Below are 22,236 nucleotides of genomic sequence, written 5' to 3'. Positions count from 1 at the left end.
GAGAGAGAGACGCACGCACGCACACATACACACATACCAAGACAGACAGAAACACACACACAAACACAAATAAAGAAAACCACAACAAAACAAACAAAAAGTAGTTAATTTCGCGAATAATTGTGTAAGTTGAAAACTACACTCCAAAGTGTGAATTCGTGAACATTAGCGCGCCACTACTGAATTATTTTTAACGAATCCACACACCCTCGTACATTATCCATTACGCAAGACCGAATTACAGTTGATACTATGTTCTCAACATGGGCGAGACGTAGCCCAGTTGTGAAGCACTCTCCAGGTGTGCCGTTTGTCTAGGATCGATCAACCCAGTATAAGAAAGGCTGTGGTATGTACTGTCCCACCTGTGGGATACTGTACATAATATGTAAAAGATCCCCTATTGCTAATTGGAGTAACTCGACACTGAAGCTTTAAATCATGAAAACGAAACTAAATAACAAAATTATGTATCGACGAGGATGGGATTCGAACCCACGCGGGGAGACCCCAATGGATTAGCAGTCCATCGCCTTAACCACTCGGCCACCTCGTCATGATACATAAATTATTTTTTTTACATGTGACAGGTTTGTAGGTCGAACATTTGATCGATCGATTGATTGATTGATTGATTGATTGATTGATCCCACGGTACCCTCGAGCACGTTAATACCTACCAAACAAACAGGCGTACAGATGGTACGCCATTGCATGTCTTTCCCGTTCCGGCCAATTCCTCAAGACTGGCACTGGTATGTACCGTCCTGCCGTGTATACAAAAGGTCCTTGCTGTCTTTTAAGTAGGAAAGAAATATTTCTTCGACACCTCAGCACATTTTAAGGGGCTGGACGTAGCCCAGTAGTAAAGCGCTCGCTTGATGCGCGGTCGGTTTAGGGTCGATCCCCGTCGGTGGGCCCATTGGGCTATTTCTCGTTCCAGCCAGTGCTTTACAACTGGTGTAACAAAGGCCGTGGTATGTACTGTCCTGTCTGTGGGATGGAGCATAAAAAAATATCTTGCTGCTAATCGAAAAGAGTAGCCCATGAAGTGGCGACAGTGGGTTTCTTCTCTCTATATCTGTGTGGTCCTCAATCATATCATGTCTTACGCCATATATAACAGTAAATAGAATGTGTTGAGTGCGTCGTTAAATAAAGCATATCCTTCCTTCCTCAACGCATTTTAAACTACGGTTATTTGGTGTCTTAGATAAATGTCACTTGGTCGGGAGACACTATTACAGAGGTGAAGAAACCGGCTGCTACGCCTATCGATAAAATAGATAGAAATAGTTTATATACACGTTCCCAAAGATATGACAGTAAATACCACGATTCCACTGGCGTAGCCATGCAGAGGAGGACATGGGACAATTTTTTTCCCTTTTGCCACAGAGGCGGATCAGAGGCCCGCCACCCCCACCCCCTCCCCACCTTAATTTTGCGATAGTTAGAATTTTATTATATATTAATGTTCATCCCTCTCCAAACTTCCCCCAAAAGTTCCCTTGACATTTCGCCTCATATCACTGGATTTTCTGGATCCGCCACTGATCTTATTTATGTATGCCCCTGTCTCCTGCAGATAACATGACTCATAGCCAATGTGGTCGCCCCCACCCTCTCACTATGGATGTCCACTAATATAAAAGCATGGCTACACCAGTGCACGGTTTTTCGTGCAGCGCTAAGTGACTGGTTGGGATGGGTAACTTTCCCCTTTTTTTTCTTTTTTTTAAAGTAATCAATAAAATGTTTATTTTGAATTTTAAAAAAATTAGAAGTTTCGAATAAGTCACATATATTCCATTCCTTTCTACAGAAACGAAAACTAAGCTAAACTAATTATAAAAATGAAATGAAAAAAGACAAAAATGTTTTCGACGAGGATGGGATTCGAACCCACGCGGGGAGACCCCAATGGATTAGCAGTCCATCGCCTTAACCACTCGGCCACCTCGTCATGTTAGGCAAATTTACAAAGATAGCATTTATAGGGAATGTAAATTATAGTGGCTATTTGAGGTTATTATTGTATGTTTTCAATATATATCGCATTCGATGTATTATACTCGTCGTGTTTAACATTTTGCTTTGATAAGCATAACAAAATGAAATACTAAATTGTAATCTAGTTATCTCTCTTGTCAAAACTACTTCCAAATAGACTAGTGTTTAGTAGTTGCGTTTTCAGCTGAGACTTACGGCGTAGCAGTGAAGGTATTAACAGTCTGAGAATAGCGATGGCGACGAAAACAAGTCAACCGGTAGACATATCGCAACTTCCTATAGCACAGCTCAATCAGTTATCGCAGCAAATCGATCAGGTATTTTAATGTTTCAGTTACCGTTAAACTACGTGTGTTTGTACTGATAATTAATTGTATCGGACCCGAGTACTCTGCCGTTTGTGTGCTTAACTATAGTCCGTCCCATCGCACATTCATGATCATGCATGACGCTGTAAAACTGTTTGTTCTGTAACTAAAGAAGAAAATAAAACTAAAGTGTTTTTGAAAAAAACAAAACAATAAATGAATGTTGTCTTGTTCATATATTTATTATACCAACTTGAACCTCAGTGTGTGCACTTATGACAAATAGTTGCGTAGTACTAATAACGTGTGACAACTTCACCCAACATAAAAATGCTACACTGAGAAAATCCTGGTGATCTCGCCACAGCCTGAAAAAGTGAAATAATAAGAAATGTAAAATTATTATTTTTTTACATTACGTGCTGAAAACAAACCATAAATGTGTACTTTACATGTATTTATTATAATAAACTGTACCCATGAAGATATTGTCATGTAATATGTAGGCGACTTCGCCCAACAGAAATCCAAATCGTAGAAAATCCTGGCGATCTCGCCCCAGTCTGAAAAAGTGAAATATATCTAAACACATTAACATTACACAATGGTAATAAATAACATGCGAATTCTGTCCATGTATTTATTATAAATAAACAACACTTATCATAGAATAACGATGTATAGCAACCTCGTCGGTTCAGTACATACTTTAGTATTTAGTATATATAAAATAATCGTTAAAATGTAAACTTAAACAAGAAAAATCCTGGCAATCTCGCCCCGGCTTGCAAGTGAAATCGTCAGAAATGTAAACTACCAATGTATTACATTTTACAACAAGAAAATCAAAACATGACTACTGCACATGTATTTACTTAATGAAGTAAACATTAAACTGCTTGTAACTTGAATATTGTTGAGTTATAATGTACTGGCGACTTCGCTAAACAGACATGCAACACAGAAGTAAATATGGCGATCTCGCCACAGCGTGTCCCAACACAAAAATAGTATAAGTGGTATAACCCTGTAGTTTTGGCACAAAAACATGCTGATAATGACAGTAGATATATAACTTCGCCTAACGATGAAAATAAGTCCTGGCGAACTCGGCAGGGCGAGATCACCAGGCTCCGAAAAAAAAAGTGTTTCCCGTGGGACGAACTATACATAATATGATAATTTAAAGGGACATACCCTAGTTTTTAAACACTAACGCATAGTTTTGATTATTATAACCGTTTTTGATAACTTAAATCATACTTTAGATTTTATTGTTTAGATTATCAATCTTCGTACATTCGAAGTGTTTTTGGTCATCCTGGTGTTTTTAATATCACAAAATGCATTTCTCATATTTTTAAAAATGCACGTGCGTCTGAGAAGTAACATTTATGGAGTCGAGTTTTAGTCTATTTTTAAAGGGTATTTCACCACTTCAAAGTCACAGACTCATGTTTCACTCAGTTGTAACTTTATCCAAATATGTTACAGGTTTGTAGATTAATTAAACTTAGTGTTAATTTTCACGGGCTGAAACTAGGGTATGTCCCTTTAAAATTGGACAGTTTAACAGTTACATTTGCCCTCTGCCTCTGAGATAACTATTATAATAATGAAAACTGTTGTGCCTGTCTCCAGTATTGAAAGGGGGTGCTGTCCGGTTTTTTCCTGTAAAGAGTTGATAACTGTCTAAATGTCCGTTTAGCTCTCTTACCGTTAAAGTCCTCAGGCTACAGATAATACAACAGTAAGCCTGTGTTTAAGAAAATGTCAGTAACTAATTACATGTGTAATGTTTAGTATTTTTAACAGCCTCCATAATATCTGTTGTGTCCTATATATATCAGTATCCATTTGTATGTATGTACACAATAAAAGTTATATTTCATTTCAGCAATGGAAAGGTTTTATTTTTTATGTGTTTTTGGTTTGTTTAAAGGGGGATCGGCTATTTTATGCAGTAGGCGGGGAGCATTACCAGCAAATATTGTTAAAAGTGTATGCACAGTGTAAACAAATGCTCTAATTTTCGACAAGGCGCTTCGCTTTCATCAACCTGACATGTAAAACAACATAAATGACTTGATAGTATAATAAACTATTTAACTAAATATATTTCAATTTGCATCAATATAACGAAATGGAGTTATAGTACTTTTTTTTTTTTTAATCCAAAGAAAAAATGCATATTATTAGGCCTATTGGTAGGATATGTTCGAGCAAAAACGACCACTCACGATACCCAAGTGATAATTTTCTTTTCTCTGGGACTACGCATTTGGTCAGTTTTGTGATTTAAGATGGGAAAGTCTACTTAATCAAGGGTTTTACAGAATTAATTACAGTAATAAAGCTGGTAAAGTCCATTACGATTTGAGGTTATCACACAATACCCTGTGATCTTAATAAAAGAGGCACGTCTTTTTAGTGCGTCTAGACACAGTGTCTAGGGACCGTCTAAATATACACCTGCCAATCAAGAGCCACAGGTACAGGCCACGAAAAGAAAAGACCAATTAAACAAGAAAACACTCCTACTATTATTTCAGAAGGTGGATTAATTTATACAAAATATAATACAGTTATTTCAACACTTTGACCATGCTGGTTTATTTTGTACTGAAATATAAACCACATATACACATTGCTGTTACTGGGATAGATATTATTACAGAACACTGCGATGCATCCGGAAAAATGAGGTATGTTTTGTTTCTTCAGTTCGAAGACTAATTCCTGACGTGACACGTTAGGTATTACATAACCACCAGCTTGCCAGATGGTGTATTCACTGGGATGGTTCAAAATGGCTGTGCCTGTTATATATAATAGCCATCACATTTAAGCGTTTTATTAATTAACTATGCGATTATTCTTGTTGATATTAAGCAATAATGTGCATTATGTATCGTTGAATATGCACACCAGTCCAAAAGCCTTGCTTTAGCATTCCTTTAATGCAGAACCCTGACATGTTTATACAATGTACAGGCCTCTGAAAACGTGCAAGAACAATCGTTTCGTTCGCACGCTGCTCACACAAATCTTAATTTTGCGTAGCCTATTTTTTGTTCGTGCATAATTTGAAGCACCATTTATTTGAATATAACTGGTTATGCAAAAAGGAAATGGGTTACCTGGATTTATTTCTGCGTTTAACCGATAAATGGGTCACACAGATTTTCAGAGGCTTGATATATATACATTTTTTTTCTTCAGTACGGGCAGGACGTAGCCCAATGGTACAGTGCTCACTCAATGTGCGGTTGGTCTGACATCGATCCCCGTTGCTGGGCCCATTGGGCAATTTCTTGTTTCAGCCAGTGCACCATGACTGGTATATCAAAGGCCGTGGTACGTACTACCATGTCTGTGGGATGGCGAATATAAAAGATCCCTTGATGCTAATCGAAAAGAGTAGCCCTTGATGTGGTGACAGCGGGTTTCCTCTCTCAAAATCTGTGTGGTCCTTAACCATATGTCTGACGCCATATAACCGTAAATAAAATATTTTGAGTGCGTCATTAAATATAACATTTCCTTCTTCCTTTTTCAGGAGATTGAGTTCTTCACAAACTCGATGAACCAGCTGAAGATGGCGCAGGGGAAGTATGTGGAGTCTGGCGAGTGTCTACACAAACTCAACACCAGCAACCTCAACAAGGAAATACTCGTGCCGCTTACTAGCTCTGTATCCTTCACTTTACTACTTCTGTCATTCAGTGGCCTTGATCATATCACATTCTGTAAATCATTAAATATTAGCGATCTTAACATTTAGCGAAAACCAACAAGCCAAATACATGTATTAGCGAGATAAAATTTTAGCGAGGTCGTCATGTCAGAAACTGGAAAAAAAAAGAGAAAAAGCTCAAGCTGTATGATCAGGTTAAATAATATATTTTATCTATTTTGACGTTAGCGGCTTACAGACAGCTGAATTTTAGTAGAAAATTGCAGAATGTGCATGCTAAATCAATATTGTTGTTTACTATCCATTTTAATTTAATCAGTAGCATGTAACCATTGCTGTGTGTTCAGTTAATCACCGACAATTTAGTCACAATTTTTTTTTTCAGGATGGTCTATTTTACATCTCTAAATTTAGCATCACAAAATATTAGCATCTTGTATGGCCTTGCTAAAGTTTTATGCTTGCTAACATTTCCTGATTAATAGCAGGGCTACTAGAATGTTTATAAAATCCACTAGCCTCAATTAAAAATTCACTAGCTCTACTTTACTTTAAGTTAATACAATTTGACTAAATAATAATAATAGTAATAATCAGATATGTCAATTAAAGAGGGAGATATTCATATTTACAAAATAGACTTAACTGCAACATTTAACAAAGAAAAATAATAGTTATTTACTAGCCCAGCATTGAATATCACTAGCCATGGGAGTGGGGCTACCATAATCTAGAAGCCCTCTTTATAGTATATTTCCCCAGTCCAGTCAGATGTGAAACTCTGATAAAAAAAAATCTTGGATATATCCTGTATATATATTTTTGGGGCAATAAGTGCGAGCTGCATTCCCCCCTCCGACCTGGTCAACAAATGGGCAGATTTTAATTTTTTTTGTAAATATTTCCGATCTGGTCAGCAAGTGGGCAAATATTCAGAAATTTTGTAAATATTTCCGATATGGCCAACAAGTGGGCAAATATTAAGAATTTTGGAAGTATTTCGGATATGTCTGCATGGGAACAAAATTGAGGGGAGTGATTATTTGCTGCAGGTCTAACTTAGATTAAAATGGCAGACTATAATTTTTAACTACATGTATTAAAGTCGTTTTTGATCATTCAAATTAGAAGAACTTTCATTTTATTATTTAGAATATTTATTTTCGTACACCTGAAGTGGTTCTGGGGCCTAATTCACAACGGTCTCTGTTAGACAGCAAAGCATCCTCTTTGCAAATCTTTTAGCATTGCACTGCGAGATCACAGAGTTGTGAGAGTTTAGTGAATTAGGCCCCTGGTCATATGAGTTTTGGTAATACCCCCAAATGTTTTCATAATTCTAAACACACGTGTTCGTCTGAGAAGTAATGGTTATCGAGACAAGCTCTAGTTATTTTTAGACAATATTTCCCTATTTAAACATCACAGATTTTATCCAAATGTGTTGCAGGTTTGTACACATGTAGGTTAACTAAATTTAATGTCCCTTTTTAGCAGTTTATAGTTAGCTCCCTTGTATCATGAAAAGCATTCACTTGTTCTTTTTGCATAGATCTATGTTTGAAGGCGAATTATTTGGAAGATGAAGTTACTTCCTGTGTTTTCTGCAATTTTTTAAATGTTATCGAATAACAAAGACTTTTTAGCGATTGCAATTATAACATATCAAAATATATTTTTCTGCATAAAATATTAGTGGCTGTATATTAAACATGTTTCTGATCGTTCTACTATTTGTACTAGGTTAAATTTCATTTTATTTTCTAAAATATTAAGTATTTAAACAAAATTAGCAGTTGGCTGATTTGGAGGAGGGACGGAACCCAGTGGTAAAGCGCTCGCTTGACGCATGGTCAGTCTGGGATCAATCTCCATAAGTGGGCCCATTTGGCTATTTTGTCGTTCCAGCCATTGCACCACGACTGGCATATCAAAGGTGGTGGTATGTACTACTCTGTCTGTGAGATGGTGCACATAAAAGATCCCTTGCTGCTAATCGAAAAGAGTAGCCGATGAAGTGGAGACAGCAGGTTTCCTCTCTCAATATCTGTGTAGTCCGTAACCATATATCTGACGCCATATAACCGTAAATAAAATGTGTTGAGTGCATCGTTAAATAAAACATTTCTTTCTTTCTTTTTGTTTGGCAGTGGACGGTGTGAACCCTGCCGATATCTTAAACTGTTTCAGTAGAAGGTGATATTTTTCCTTGACAGACGTTCAGATGTATGTTCCTGGTAAACTCTCTAATGTGGAGGAGGTGTTGGTGGATGTTGGCACAGGGTTCTATGTTGAAAAGGTTTGTATGTCATAAGTTCCTGGTAAACTCTGAAATTTGGAGGAGGTATTGGTGGATGTTGGCACAGGGTTTTATGTTGAAAAGGTTTGTATGTCATATGTTTCTGGTAAACTCTGAAATGTGGAGGAGGTATTGGTGGATGTTGGCACAGGGTTTTATGTTGAAAAGGTTTGTATGTCATATGTTTCTGGTAAACTCTCTGAAATGGAGGTGTTGGTGGATGTTGGCACAGGGTTCTATGTTGAAAAGGTTTGTATGTCATAAGTTCCTGGTAAACTCTGAAATGTGGAGGAGGTATTGGTGGATGTTGGCACAGGGTTTTATATTGAAAAGGTTTGTATGTCATATGTTTCTGGTAAACTCTGAAATGTGGAGGAGGTATTGGTTGATGTTGGCACATGGTTTTATGTTGAAAAGGTTTGTATATCATATGTTTCTGGTAAACTCTCTGAAATGGGAGGTGTTGGTGGATGTTGGCACAGGGTTCTATGTTGAAAAGGTTTGTATGTCATAAGTTCCTGGTAAACTCTGAAATGTGGAGGAGGTATTGGTGGATGTTGGCACAGGGTTTTATGTTGAAAAGGTTTGTATGTCATATGTTTCTGGTAAACTCTGAAATGTGGAGGAGGTATTGGTGGATGTTGGCACAGGGTTTTATGTTGAAAAGGTTTGTATGTCATGTTTCTGGTAAACTCTCTGAAATGGAGGTGTTGGTGGATGTTGGCACAGGGTTCTATGTTGAAAAGGTTTGTATGTCATATGTTCCTGGTAAACTCTCTGAAATGGAGGTGTTGGTGGATGTTGGCACAGGGTTCTATGTTGAAAAGGTTTGTATGTCATATGTTCCTGGTAAACTCTCTAAAATGGAGGTGGTATTGGTGGATGTTGGCACAGGGTTCTATGTTGAAAACATTTATATTTCAGTGGACAACATTTCAAAATCTTAAGTATTCAGAAGGCGGTTGACATGATTTTACCATGGTAACTGATTATTCGGTGACAAAAGTGACTGCTTAAGACGGCTGGCCACTGACTTGAAATTGCCACATTACTGTCTTTTAAATGTTTTCTGTTGCTAATTAATGGATATTTGTTCAATAGTTTACTTTTAATCATGTTTCGACACGTCGCCTTAATTTAACAGTTTGGAATTCATTCCCTCTCAAAGTTTGTTTTCTCTTTTCATTTAATTACCATAATTTCATGCGGGTGTATTGTCATAGTAGATGCATTTACAAGTGAAAAGCTTACCCAGAGATAATTACTTGTATGTGTACAGTGTTCGAAATAAGCACTTGTCCGTTTGTCCAGACAAGTGAAAGTCTGCTCGGACAAGCGAAAAGTACCTCAATGGTTATCCAGTGGACAAGTAAAAAATTTCAATGCAGTTTCATTTTGAGCAGTCACCGGCCTCGGTGGCGTCGTGGCAGGCCATCGGTCTACAGGCTGGTAGGTACTGGGTTCGGATCCCAGTCGAGGCATGGGATTTTTAATCGAGATACCGACTCCAAACCCTGAGTGAGTGCTCCGCAAGGCTCAATGGGTAGGTGTAAACCACTTGCACCGACCAGTGATCCATAACTGGTTCAACAAAGGCCATGGTTTGTGCTATCCTGCCTGTGGGAAGCGCAAATAAAAGATCCCTTGCTGCCTGTCGTAAAAAGAGTAGCCTATGTGGCGACAGCGGGTTTCCTCTAAAAACAGTGTCAGAATGACCATATGTTTGACGTCCAATAGCCGATGATAAGATAAAAAATCAATGTGCTCTAGCGGCGTCGTTAAATAAAACAAAACTTTTTTACTTTTGAGCAGTCAAAAATACGGTCCTTGTACTTGATAAAACTAAACATTTATTTGGATAAATGAAAATATTAGTGGACAAGTAGATAATACTAGATTTCTAGATGTACATGTACTTGTCCGGTGGACTAGCTATAGTCAACAATTCTGCTTATTTCTATTGCTGATGAAGATGCCTTCCATACTAATACACAGTGGATATCATAATTATGTCAGACTCAGTTGGTATATTGGTCTCTATGAAGGTATGAACATTGCATATTTCCTGCATCCTATATCGCTGTTAAAATAACTTTTTTTTATATAATTATATCAAACAATAAACATTTACCATACTGTAGCCATTTAATGCCTGTAGGTACTTTAGAGATATGGGATCCAATTTAGGCAAACCGTGGTCATATTAAACAGGTGACTGCTTATTATGTGTGTATTTACATTGAAAATGTTTCTGCAGGGGGGGGGGGGGTCAAGGTGACTGCAAGGCCAGGTTTGACTGTATTCAGAATTCTTCTTAAAATGGTTGTGTCTTGGTATCTCTCCAGATGATGGATTGGATCCTTGGTTGTAGCATGGGTGCATCGGAACTTTCTCTTAATTATCGTTTTTGTTTAAGGAGATTGGATGATTTGGCTGTTCCATTGTGCTTCCCTCCTTTGCCAGCCTGTCAGCATGTTTATTCCCTGCAATACCACAATGTGCTGGAACCCATTGGACTACAACTTGCATGTGTAACTGTATTCAGAATTCCAAATTTTCAGTAGTGATAATATAAATTGTAACATTTTATCTTGTTCATGTAGTATCCAGTTTTCCACATTGCTGTTGAAAGAAAGTTATACTATAAGTCTTTTAAGGAGTCTAATTTTGAAGTTTAATTTCTAGAACTCCTAAATTTCTATCGTTTGCTTCCAGAATGACATTAGAGAAGCAATGATTGATTCCAGATTAACAAAATGAATTTCAAGTCTTGCTGAGTATAATTTAAAATTTTTGTTTTTCATTATTTTTGTTCTGTTTGCAGAATATTGAACAAGGGAAAGAGTACTTCAAGAAAAAGGTGGACTTTATATCGAAGCAGATTGAGAAAATACAGCCAGTACTTCAGGAAAAATATAGGTTTAAACAAGGTGTGTTTTAAAGGTTGCAGATATTATAACCAGTACTTCAGGAAAAATATAGGTTTAACAAGATGTGTTTTAAAGGTTGCAGATATTATAACCAGTACTTCAGGTAAAATATAGGTTTAAACAAGGTGTGTTCTAAAGGTTATAAGTATTATAACCAATACTTCAGGAAAATATAGGTTTAAACAAGGTGTGCTTTAAAGGTTACAAGTACATGTATTATAACCAGTATTTTAGGAAAAATATAGGTTTAAACAAGGTGTGTTTAAAAGGTTACAAGTATTATAACCAGTATTTCAGGAAAAATATAGGTTTAAACAAGGTGTGTTTAAAAGGTTACAAGTATTATAACCAGTTCTTCAGGAAAATATACATGTAGGTTTAAACAAGGTGTGCTTTAAAGGTTACAAGTACATGTATTATAACCAGTATTTCAGGAAAAATATAGGTTTAAATAAGGTGTGTTTAAAAGGTTACAAGTATTATAACCAGTACTTCAGGAAAATATACATGTAGGTTTAAACAAGGTGTGCTTTAAAGGTTACAAGTACATGTATTATAACCAGTACTTCAGGAAAAATATAGGTTTAAACAAGGTGTGTTTAAAAGGTTACAAGTATTATAACCAGTACTTCAGGAAAATATACATGTAGGTTTAAACAATGTGTGCTTTAAAGGTTACAAGTACATGTATTATAACCAGTACTTCAGGAAAAATATAGGTTTAAACAAGGTGTGTTTAAAAGGTTACAAGTATTATAACTAGTACTTCAGGAAAAATATAGGTTTAAACAAGGTGTGTTTAAAAGGTTACAAGTATTATAACCAGTACTTCAGGAAAATATACATGTAGGTTTAAACAAGGTGTGCTTTAAAGGTTACAAGTACATGTATTATAACCAGTACTTCAGGAAAAACTGTATGGTGGCTGCAGGTTTCCTTGCTAACTAATCTGTATTCCTTATAGTGATTTCCCTAGAAATTTGGCACGGCATGGTAGACCAAACACTTTTGTGGCATTTTCACCATTTTCAGGGCACTTGTTTTTCATTAAAAATACACAAAAATTAATTGAAATAAACATTAATGTAATTTATATGCTTGCTTTAATAAATGAATGGCAAAAGATATAAAAGGCATATTTTATTAAATTAATAATACCTTTTTGGGTGTTTTATACAGGCAATTTTAGAATTAATTAGTGAAAAAGGCTTGTTTAATCTCAGGGCTTTGTGGTGCTGATTAAAACAAGAGGGCACTAGAAGCATAGTGCTGCACCATACCAAAACAAGTTGGGCAAAACACTACCTTAATAGTATGTCTGACGCCATATATAACTGTAATTAAAATTTGTTGAGTGCATTGTTTCTTCCTTTTTTCTGGAACGTAATGAAATTTTCTTTTTAGTTGGGCAGTTATGCCATCTTTGTTAGTTGAGTGTTTCTGGGAACGATTTCCTTGTACGTTACGTACAAGGAAATCGTTACTGTTATTATAATTGTTATTGTAATTTTTGTTTTTAGTTGGGCAGTTATGCCATCTTTGTTAGTTGAGTGTTTCTGGGAACGATTTCCTTGTACATTACGTACAAGGAAATCATTATTGTTATTATAATTGTGTATTATATACCTTTTTGAAATTTTGGGACAGGATTTACTTTTTTTGGTAGAAAGCTTTCCTGACCTTCTCGAGTCTTAAGATTGACCCTTCTTGGCGGGTGCATTGTTTTTTTCCCATTCCAGAAATTTCCCCACAACTTGTAAAGTTGAACCCATTCCCTAAAAAAACAAAAACATATTAATAATAATAGACAATGTCACAGTTCTTAAAAACTTTAAAATAACGGTCATGGGAAAAAATGAATATTTCAGTGAGAAAAAAATGTTTGAAGCCTGTAATAATACAAAACAAACAGTAACTTAACTCCATCATTTTAGTCTGGCTAAATTAAAGGGACACGCCCTAGTTTTTAAACACTATAGCATATATTTTACTATTAGAGCCGTTTTGTTACAATTTAAATCATACTTTACTTAGATTTTATTTTTTGTTATTCATTTCTGTACATTCGAAGTGCTTTTGGTCATCCTGGTGTTTTTCATATCACAAACAGCATTTCTCATAGTTTTAAAAATGCACGTGCGTCTGAGAAGTAACAGTTATGGAGTCGAGTTTAGTCTATTTTTAGAGGTTATTTCACCATTTCAAAGTCACAGACTCATGTTTCACTCATGTTGTAATTTTATCCAAATGTGTTACAGGTTTGTAGTGTTAATTTTTTCACGGGTTGAAACTAGGGTCTGTCCCTTTAATAAGGGAACATAAATATCTGTTTTCTTGAAATGCTATAAATAGTTTATATTCATGTTGTTTCTTCTGTCTGTGGCGGGGGCAGGACGTAACTCAGTGGTACAGTACTCGTCTGATGCACGATTGATCTAGGATCGATTCCCGTCCGTGGGCCCATTGGGCTATTTCTCGTCCCAGCCAGTGCACCCCGACTGGTTTATCAAATGCTGTGGTATGTGCTACCCTGTGTGGGATGGTGCATATAAAAGATCCCTTGATCTAGGATCGATTCCCGTCCGTGGGCCCATTGGACTATTTCTCGTCCCAGCCAGTGCACCCCGACTGGTTTATCAAATGCTGTGGTAACCCCTGTGTTGGGATGGTGCATATAATAGAATCTAGGATCGATTCCCGTCCGTGGGCCCATTGGACTATTTCCGTCCCAGCCAGTATAACTGGTGTCAAATGCTGTACATGTGTTGCTATCCTGTCTGTCGTGCATATAAAACATTTGCTGCTCCTTCGAAAAGAGTACTGTAAATGAAAACATGGTGTTTCCTCTGCAGTCGGTCCTTAACCATATGTCCGACGCCGTATAACCGTAAATAAAATGTGTTGAGTGCATCGTTAAATAAACCATTTCTTTCCTTTCCTTCTTTCTGTTGCAGAATTATGTCCCTTTGTGTTTCACAAAAGTGTACAGTCTTTTGATCCCATTGTATCTGGACATTCTTATGTCAGTAGTGAAAGAAAGAAATGTTTTATTTAACAATGCACTCAACACATTTTTTATTTTATATGGGGTTATATGGTTAAGGACCACACAGATTTTGAGAGGAAACCCACTGTCGCCACTTCATGGGCTACTCTTTTCGATTAGCAGCAAGGGATCTTTTATTTGCACTTCCCACAGGCAGGATAGCACTAACCATGGCCTTTGTTAAACCAGTTATGGATCACTGGTCGGTGCAAGTGGTTTACACCTACCCATTGAGCCTTGCAGAGCACTCACTCACTGACTCAGGGTTTGGAGTCAGTATCTGGATTAAAAAAACCATGCCTCGTCTGGTATCCGAACCCAGTACCTACCAGCCTGTAGACCAATGGCCTAACCACGATGCCACCGAGGCCGGTCTATGTCAGTAGTGAATACTGTTAATTTTATTTGATAAGTTTACTATACACTGGTGGCACCAAAGTCTGCGCACCTAAGCATTTGTGTTATAGTACTTATACATTGTGTATTTTAAAGTTAAAATATTTCTTTAAAAATATTTATTTCACCGCCACAGTACAATGGAACAATAAACGTGTTACAACTAAAGTTATTTTAATTTTAATGTTTTTTAAACTCAAATAATGAGCACTTTTTTAGTGGGACCCCCCTGCATTTACTGGCCTGCATGATGGCACATACGTCTGTGCAGCAAACATTAAAACAACCACTTCTGTCGCTAATGTTTACATAAAACCGCAACAAATAATGGATCTGACTTTTTGTAAGTTCTAAACAACAAACACTTCCTGTTATAGTCTGTTTCAGAAACATTTAGATTGTGCAAATGAGATAAATATAAATGGTGTTCCATGCTCCTTAGTTTGGACAACACAAAATGACAATATCAAAAAAGACAATGTCAAAAAATTTGATCATTATTCAACAAAAGTTGTCTGTTATTAACTGTGTAAATGAGCACAAATAGTGTTTGTTAGACATATAAGACAATCAATGATAATTTTGAAACAGACTATAGCTGAAAATGGCCATGCTGTAAGTGCAATCTTCAATGTCTGTGTGCAGCCATTTTGAATTGTGTCACTCGGAGGGAAATTCAAAGTATGCTTGGATGTTTACGTTAACAGATAAAATAAGACATTCATTTCATTTATGGATTCATAAATTACAATAAGGTATGTATTGTAGCTTCTATGTAAATTTATGTAAGTTGATATGCAAGGTTGATCATTACAACGTTGACAGACACATGTTGACAGGTGATACAAAAACACGTTGATCTAGGCTGGCAAAAGTATACTTTTAGTACATTAATTCAGTTTTTTTCAATACAATTTTTATCGACCAGTTTTATACATATATTCACAATCAAGATGTGTTGTTTTAACAATTGTTTTGTGAATTAAATTAACGTTGTTTATTTGTTTACAAACATACCCCAACACTTGATTCAAAACGTAATGTAACGTAATTAACGTGCGCAGACTAAGGTGATAGTATTGTAGGGTTCATTTTTTAAAACCCCCAGAAGGAAAACAAAAATCCACTTAATTATATTTGAGAGTTTGTAGGCCAAAGTATGTTAGCTCTTTATTCATACATGCGTATTGATGTCTTGGCAATCAAGTTAAACTCGCATCACACTGTCTGGTGAATCTATCAGTAAATCTCACATAATCTCTTTAGTCCCTGGTCCAGGCTCCATGTGGCATTTCATCCATAAATAGATACCATACAAGTGACGATTAAACTCCTACAGAGGAAGTTTTAATGCATCAATGGGCAAAACTTTGTAAGACCACCGCAGAACCAATCATTAGGCACTAACTTATATCCAGGATGTGGCCCAGTGGTAACACGCTCACTTTATGCACGGCCAGTCTAGGATCGATCCCCATCGGTGGGCACACTGGGTTATTTCTCGATCCAGCCAGTGCATCATGACTTGTATATCAAAAGCCATGGTATGTGCTATCCTATCTGTGGGATGGTGTGTACATGTATATAAAAGATCCTTTGCTACTAATTAATGGAAAAATGTAGCGGGTTTCCTCTCTATGACTGTCAAAATGACCGTATGTTTAGCTGATGATTAATAAATCAATGTGATCTAGTGGAGTCGTAAAACAAAACATTTTTTTTCCCCAAACAAGTGACAGTGAAACTCCTACATGGAGGAAGTTTTAATGTATCAATGGGCAAAACTTTGTAGGGCCACTGCTATCCCCAATTATTAGTCACTAACTTATATCCAGGACAGGCGGCCCAGATAACTGTGGTCTGAAGCCTACTTGGATATAAGCATGAACATAAATTTAAATGAATGAACAAACTAGCAAGTTGATTGAGACTTTGTGAAATGCAGAGAGGCAAGTTTATATAGAGAATAATACATCAATATCCGTTTGAGTTGTTTTAAAATGTATTCAACGAGCAAAAGCGAGTTTGATACTTTTTTAAACAATGAGTTGTGAGATAAATGTTATCTAACGGACACGAATGTATTATTCTATTTCTTAAGTATCCTCAAAAACCAGGTTTTACGTAAATTTTAACATCTGTATCAATATTTACAACCCTATGCACTTGTACATGTAGCTGCCTTACGTGCGAGTGCGAATAATTTTAACATGCTCATATACCACTAGAGTTTCGAGCATGTCCGTCCCGGGGCCTGTCTCTGGATAGCCAGTGACTTGCTCCGGGACAGAACCAAATTAAGGGGACAATTTTGAAATTGACATCCAAAAATTAAATAGTGGGCCTTTAAAATTTTGATGCGCATCTCTAATTAATATAATTAATAAAGAAAATTCTACTCATTAAATTTGGTCGCTAGATTAGATTGGGCGGTCAAAATGAAATTAGATGAGATAACACGGCTGATTTGGGATGGGGGGGGGGGGGGTGAAAATGGACAGAATTTTGAAAATAGCAATTAGTAAAAGAAATTAGTAGGATTAAAATTAGAAAGAAAAAAGTTACAAGCCAAAAATAAAAAGAATTGACTGCTCGGTCGAATATTTATATAATTTGGAGCATTTTGGAAGGACAGTCCAAAAATAAATAAGAGAAAGAAGAGAGGATCGGACTATTTAATAATATTTAAAAAAACAAAGAAAAAACCCCAAGTAATTTCGACATGAACTTTTGAACGAAGGTCTAAACAAATTTAAAGTCCGATCTATACGTCCATGTTAGTGGCCTCGTTAAGGCCGTTAGGTTGTTACGTCGGCGAGGCTGGAGTGTCCCGGAGGTTCGGCAGCAGATGTTGGCGTCGTAACAGGGTACTGACTACCGTACCGTAGTCGGGGCCACAGACCACTCAGATCATCTTATGTAGATTCCGGTTGTCCAACTTGTTCGAAAGTATGGCCTGTCTATAGGTCTGCTCCCTCTGGTGCGTCACGACTACGGTGTGGTGAGTACCGAACATCTTGCTGTGAAGTTCGTACTCGCTGCCGTCCTCCAGGGGTCTCCAGTCCGCGTTGAGGTAACGCTGCCTTACGTGACACATGAATGTCGATTTCCACTGTGCTGGGTTTTTTTATTAGACGTATGGCATTAGTGACTTGGTCATCACCTAGGAGCAGCCAGTCGTATGCCTTGGCATTGTTAACACACGTATGTGTGTAAATAACTATGTGTTATCAAAATTAATCAGGTTTATATTTTGCTTTCTTTATTATTTTAAAACAAATAAATTTAAACAAAAGCAAAAAACCTTAAAAAACCCAAGCACATAAAAGCCTGCAAACCAAACTAAACACCTGTTTCTTGGGTAAATTGACTTTTTTTTTTGGTATGGTTAATTTGTATGTAATGATTGAACACAGTTTTATTTATTTAATAGTCCAGTACTGGTCCAACCAGAGGGGACTATAGGTTTCATATCTGTCCTTTTGTCTGTCTGTCTGTGTGTGCCCCCCCCCCCCCCCCCCCCCCCCCCCACACACACACACACTTTTTGGCACCTTCCTACGTCTGTGACATGTATTGCTTTAGCAGTTCTCAGAATGCTTATTTTCTCTGTTTCAGTTGTCATGGAAGTTTTACAAATGAAAGTATCACAACAGGTGGCCACACAACAGTCGGCCACACAACAGTCGGCCTCACAACAGTCAGCATCAACCTCAGCCGCTGTCAAATCGTAGATCTTCATGTGTGCTATCTTCTGTGTTGTGTGTTCCGCCATTTCTTAGAGCATCTCAGCCTGTTCATTCTGGAGACAATTTTGTGTCGTTGGCTCCGATTGGCACAGACATCAGTATGGTCTTGTTTTCTGGACCAGTCAAATCATTTGACACAAAACGGGACAGAACTTATGTCTGCATGCAATGATGTGTAACAATGTTTCTCAATCATCTGGTTCTAAATATACACCAACTGTCAATATAGTTACTGTAAATCCTTGAATAGAGACCTGCCTCGATTATAGGCCAGGTCTCAGAGCATAAAACAAAAATTATGAGGCCTTCCTTCAATACATGCTAGTGATGTCCCTGCTTTACAAAAAAAGGGCCTATTTATGCTATTGTAGCTTTGTGAATGTTAATCAACATGTTATAGTATATTCGTCAGTCTCGTTGCATGATGAGAACAATAGGGCAGGAGAAGGGTTTCTTCAGTTATCGGCGAGGTAAAAGGTTTCCTGCATTAGAAGATTTGTCTTACAGCAAAGCTATGTTGGAACACTTTTGACTGAAAAATAAATAGAAGCCTGCTTTGAATAGTAGCCAGGGGCCCGTTCCACGAAGCGATCTTGGCCCTAAGATCAACTTAAGTGCATAGGGTAGCTATGCGCCTACGGTAATCTTGGGGCTAAGATCGCTTCGAGGAACGGGGCCCTGGTCTCGGAACATAGCAAAACAAGTAGAACCTAACCTCTTATTTGAGGGTTTACGGTAAATTCTTTATTCTCACTTTCTACCCATGTTTGTGATGTCATACCATTAAAGAACACTCTTTTGGGTTTGTTAAAGGGACTATCCTGCCATTTAAAAAAAAAGTATTACAATTCACTTTCATTTTCTTGCTTGGAATTTGAAAATATTTCTATAACCAATACATTTTTGGACATTGTGGTCTTTTGTTAGTATTTCAATATTGATTTTTGACTAAAATAATTTCTTAGTACAAATTTATTATTTTGTCCAATGGCCAAATGAAATTTGAACTAATTTGGCCAGAGGTCATTCAGGGAACATTTTGTTTTCAAAATCTTGATTAGTGATATTTCTAGTCAATTGAAAATTTATTAGCAACTCCTGTTTAATGTTTCAAAATTGTGTAGCGATCTCAGAAACTTGCGTAGCAAACCTTGATGTATTGAACAAAATGATACGTTATTCCAAATATATTTATCTCTATTATTTTTTTATTTTATTTAAAACATGTGAAGGTAAGATAGTGCTTTAAAAGACTGCAAAATGATGGATGTGTGTTTATTTTGGAACAGAAGTCTTGCTAGGGTTGAAAACTAAGAATAGTCCCATTAAATTAACAACATTGCCTATTAAAGGGACATACTCTAGTTTTTAAACACTAGGGCATATTTTTTACTATTGGAGCCGTTTTTGATAACTGAAGTCATACTTTACTTAGATTTTATTGTTTTAGATTATCCATTTCCGTACATTCGAATTTTATTTTTTTCACCCTGGTGTTTTTAATATCACAAAATGCATTTCTCATATGTGTCTGAGAAGTAACAGTTATGGAGTTTTAGTCTATTTTTTGAGTGTATTTCACCATTTCAAAGTCACAGACTCATGTTTCACTCAATTGTAACTTTATCCAAATGTGTTACAGGTTTGTAGATTAACTAAACTTAGTGTTAATGTTCACGGGTTGAAACTAGGGTGTGTCCCTTTAACTAAACTTAGTGTTAATGTTCACGGGTTGAAACTAGGGTGTGTCTCTTTAACTAAACTTAGTGTTAATTTTCACGGGTTGAAACTAGGGTGTGTCCCTTTAACTAAACTTAGTGTTAATGTTCACGGGTTGAAACTAGGGTGTGTCTCTTTAACTAAACTTAGTGTTAATGTTCACAGGTTGAAACTAGGGTGTGTCTCTTTAACTAAACTTAGTGTTAATGTTCACGGGTTGAAACTAGGGTGTGTCTCTTTAACTAAACTTAGTGTTAATGTTCACGGGTTGAAACTAGGGTGTGTCTCTTTAAAGATATGTGGAGTTTTCACAACCATTAAAATTAAACTTTATTATTGAATTTGTTTAGTTTTTTAATATTAAATAAAACCAGATTTCGTTTGTGTTAGTCCGGGCATATGATCAAGCTTTGCATGCCTATTGTTGCTACACGCACATATCTGCATACTTATTAATAAAAAAATAAAAAATCATAATTACAATTGTATCTTTATGCCTTTCTCAATGTAGATAGGGGCAGGACGTAGCCGAGTGGTAAAACGCTCGCCTGATGCGCGGTCAGCTTCGGATCGATCCCCGTCACTGGGCTATTTCTTGTTCCAGCTAGTTCGACATGACTGGTGTATCAAAGGCCATGGTATGTGCCATCCTGTCTGTGGGATGGTGCATATAAAGGAGTCTTTAGATCCCTTGCTACTAATGGAAAGATGTAGTGGGTTTCCAAATGTTTGACATCCAGTAGCCGATGATTAATAAATGAATGTGCTCTAGTGGTGGTGTTAAACAAAATAAACTTTTTCTCAGTGTAGATAAGTCATCAAAAACGTTTTGTTTTGTTGAGCTGGATCAAAATTTCTGTTGCTGTTGTTTTAAGTCTTTCAACGAAGGAACGACACACTCGAAACATTTTATTTACGGTTATGTGGCATCAGACACATGGTTAAGGACCACACAAATGTTGGTAGAGAAACCCGCTGTCGCCACTTCATGAGCTACTCATTTCGATTAGCAGCAAGGGATCTTTTATATGCACCATCCCACAGACAGGGTAGTACATACCACAGCCTTTGTTACATTAGTTGTGGAGTACTGGCTGGAACGAGAAATAGCCCAATGGGTTCACCGATGGGGATCGATCCTAGACCGACCGCGCATCAAGCGAACACTTTACCACTGGGCTACATCCCGCCCCCTAAGTCTTTCAAGGGCAGGATCTAGCTTAGTCGGTAGAGTGCTTACCTCAGATCCTTTGATTGTAGGATCGAACCTCGTCGGTGGAACCATTCTCTGATGGATGGGATGGGAACTAATTTTACGTGCCCCTATCCATCATGGTTCAGGCACGCCCACCACGGATTTAGCCTCTGACATCGCCAGTGACTAACTCCGGAGCAGGAGGGGGGGGGTAAGTTTGAAGTGGGCAGAATTTGGAAAAAAGCCATTTAGTACGGTCGACGCCAGCGCGGACCAAATAGCAGACACTTCATAAAGCTTGAAGTACACCGAGTGGGAGCCGTGCTCTGATTGGCTGAATTTCGATTCCTCGGTGAAGCCTGTTTTTTACCTAAGTCTATGAAGATTAACTGCATACCTAGACATGTCCGGACTCTAAGTTTTAAACCCAAAATAGATAAGACTGCTCGGCTGAAAAGTTTTGAGGTGATTTTGAGCAATTGAACGGGCGCCAAAGTAAAATGCGTTAGACTGCTTATAAAAAAAATAAACATAAGAATTTTGAACTGCTTCCAAAACGTTTAAAGTCTAACTAGCCCCAAAAAAAGTTGGTACTCACGGAGGTGAAGGAGGTTGGCAAAGGGGAGCACGTCACGGTGTTCCGATGAAGTTAACAGCGTCGAAATGCGGGATGACCGACCGATATGGGGATGCTGCTAGCGCCTTGGCTGTTGAGCGGTACTCTTCCCCGGCTGTGATCTTGATCATTCGATGTATGGTCGGGTTGTCCATTTCTGGGAGTAGCAGTCCTTGGTTGTAAATTCCTTTTCGGCGTACTGTAAAACAGAGACCTCGGCCATCCCGCATTGTGACGTGGTGGAAACAGTAGTCTCCCTCTGTCGGGC

The 22,236-nt window shown here is 37.4% G+C and overlaps 1 protein-coding gene and 2 non-coding genes across 3 annotated transcripts; 1 reads left to right on the top strand and 2 right to left on the bottom strand.

Annotated features, from left to right (window-relative positions):
* Nucleotides 1-474: 474 nt before the first annotated feature.
* Nucleotides 475-556, bottom strand: Trnas-gcu. Its single transcript has one exon. It is a non-coding gene; the product is annotated as a tRNA-Ser (tRNA).
* A 1,328-nt stretch (nt 557-1,884) lies between these two features.
* Nucleotides 1,885-1,966, bottom strand: Trnas-gcu. The gene has a single exon. It is a non-coding gene; the product is annotated as a tRNA-Ser (tRNA).
* Nucleotides 1,967-2,232: 266 nt separating this feature from the next.
* LOC121385386 (prefoldin subunit 5-like) lies at nt 2,233-19,889 on the top strand. Its single transcript, XM_041516054.1, has 5 exons — nt 2,233-2,330; nt 5,881-6,015; nt 8,243-8,317; nt 11,142-11,247; nt 18,308-19,889. The coding sequence occupies exons 1-5, from the start codon at nt 2,247-2,249 to the stop codon at nt 18,421-18,423; spliced, it is 516 nt and encodes a 171-aa protein (XP_041371988.1). The 5' UTR covers nt 2,233-2,246; the 3' UTR covers nt 18,424-19,889.
* The last annotated feature ends 2,347 nt before the right edge of the window (nt 19,890-22,236 follow it).

The sequence above is a fragment of the Gigantopelta aegis genome, chromosome 11, assembly GCF_016097555.1.
Source record: "Gigantopelta aegis isolate Gae_Host chromosome 11, Gae_host_genome, whole genome shotgun sequence".
Lineage (NCBI taxonomy): Eukaryota > Metazoa > Mollusca > Gastropoda > Neomphalida > Peltospiridae > Gigantopelta > Gigantopelta aegis.
Note: the sequence above shows the minus strand (reverse complement) of the source record. Positions and strands in the feature narration are given on the sequence as shown.

Bases quoted from the DNA above. Each gene is read 5' to 3' on its own strand.
- LOC121385386 (XM_041516054.1), top strand. From the start codon at position 2,247: ATGGCGACGAAAACAAGTCAACCGGTAGACATATCGCAACTTCCTATA. The intron at 8,318-11,141 runs GTTTGTATGTCA...TTCTGTTTGCAG, and splicing joins CAGGGTTCTATGTTGAAAAG to AATATTGAACAAGGGAAAGA. The intron at 11,248-18,307 runs GTGTGTTTTAAA...TCTCTGTTTCAG, and splicing joins AAAATATAGGTTTAAACAAG to TTGTCATGGAAGTTTTACAA.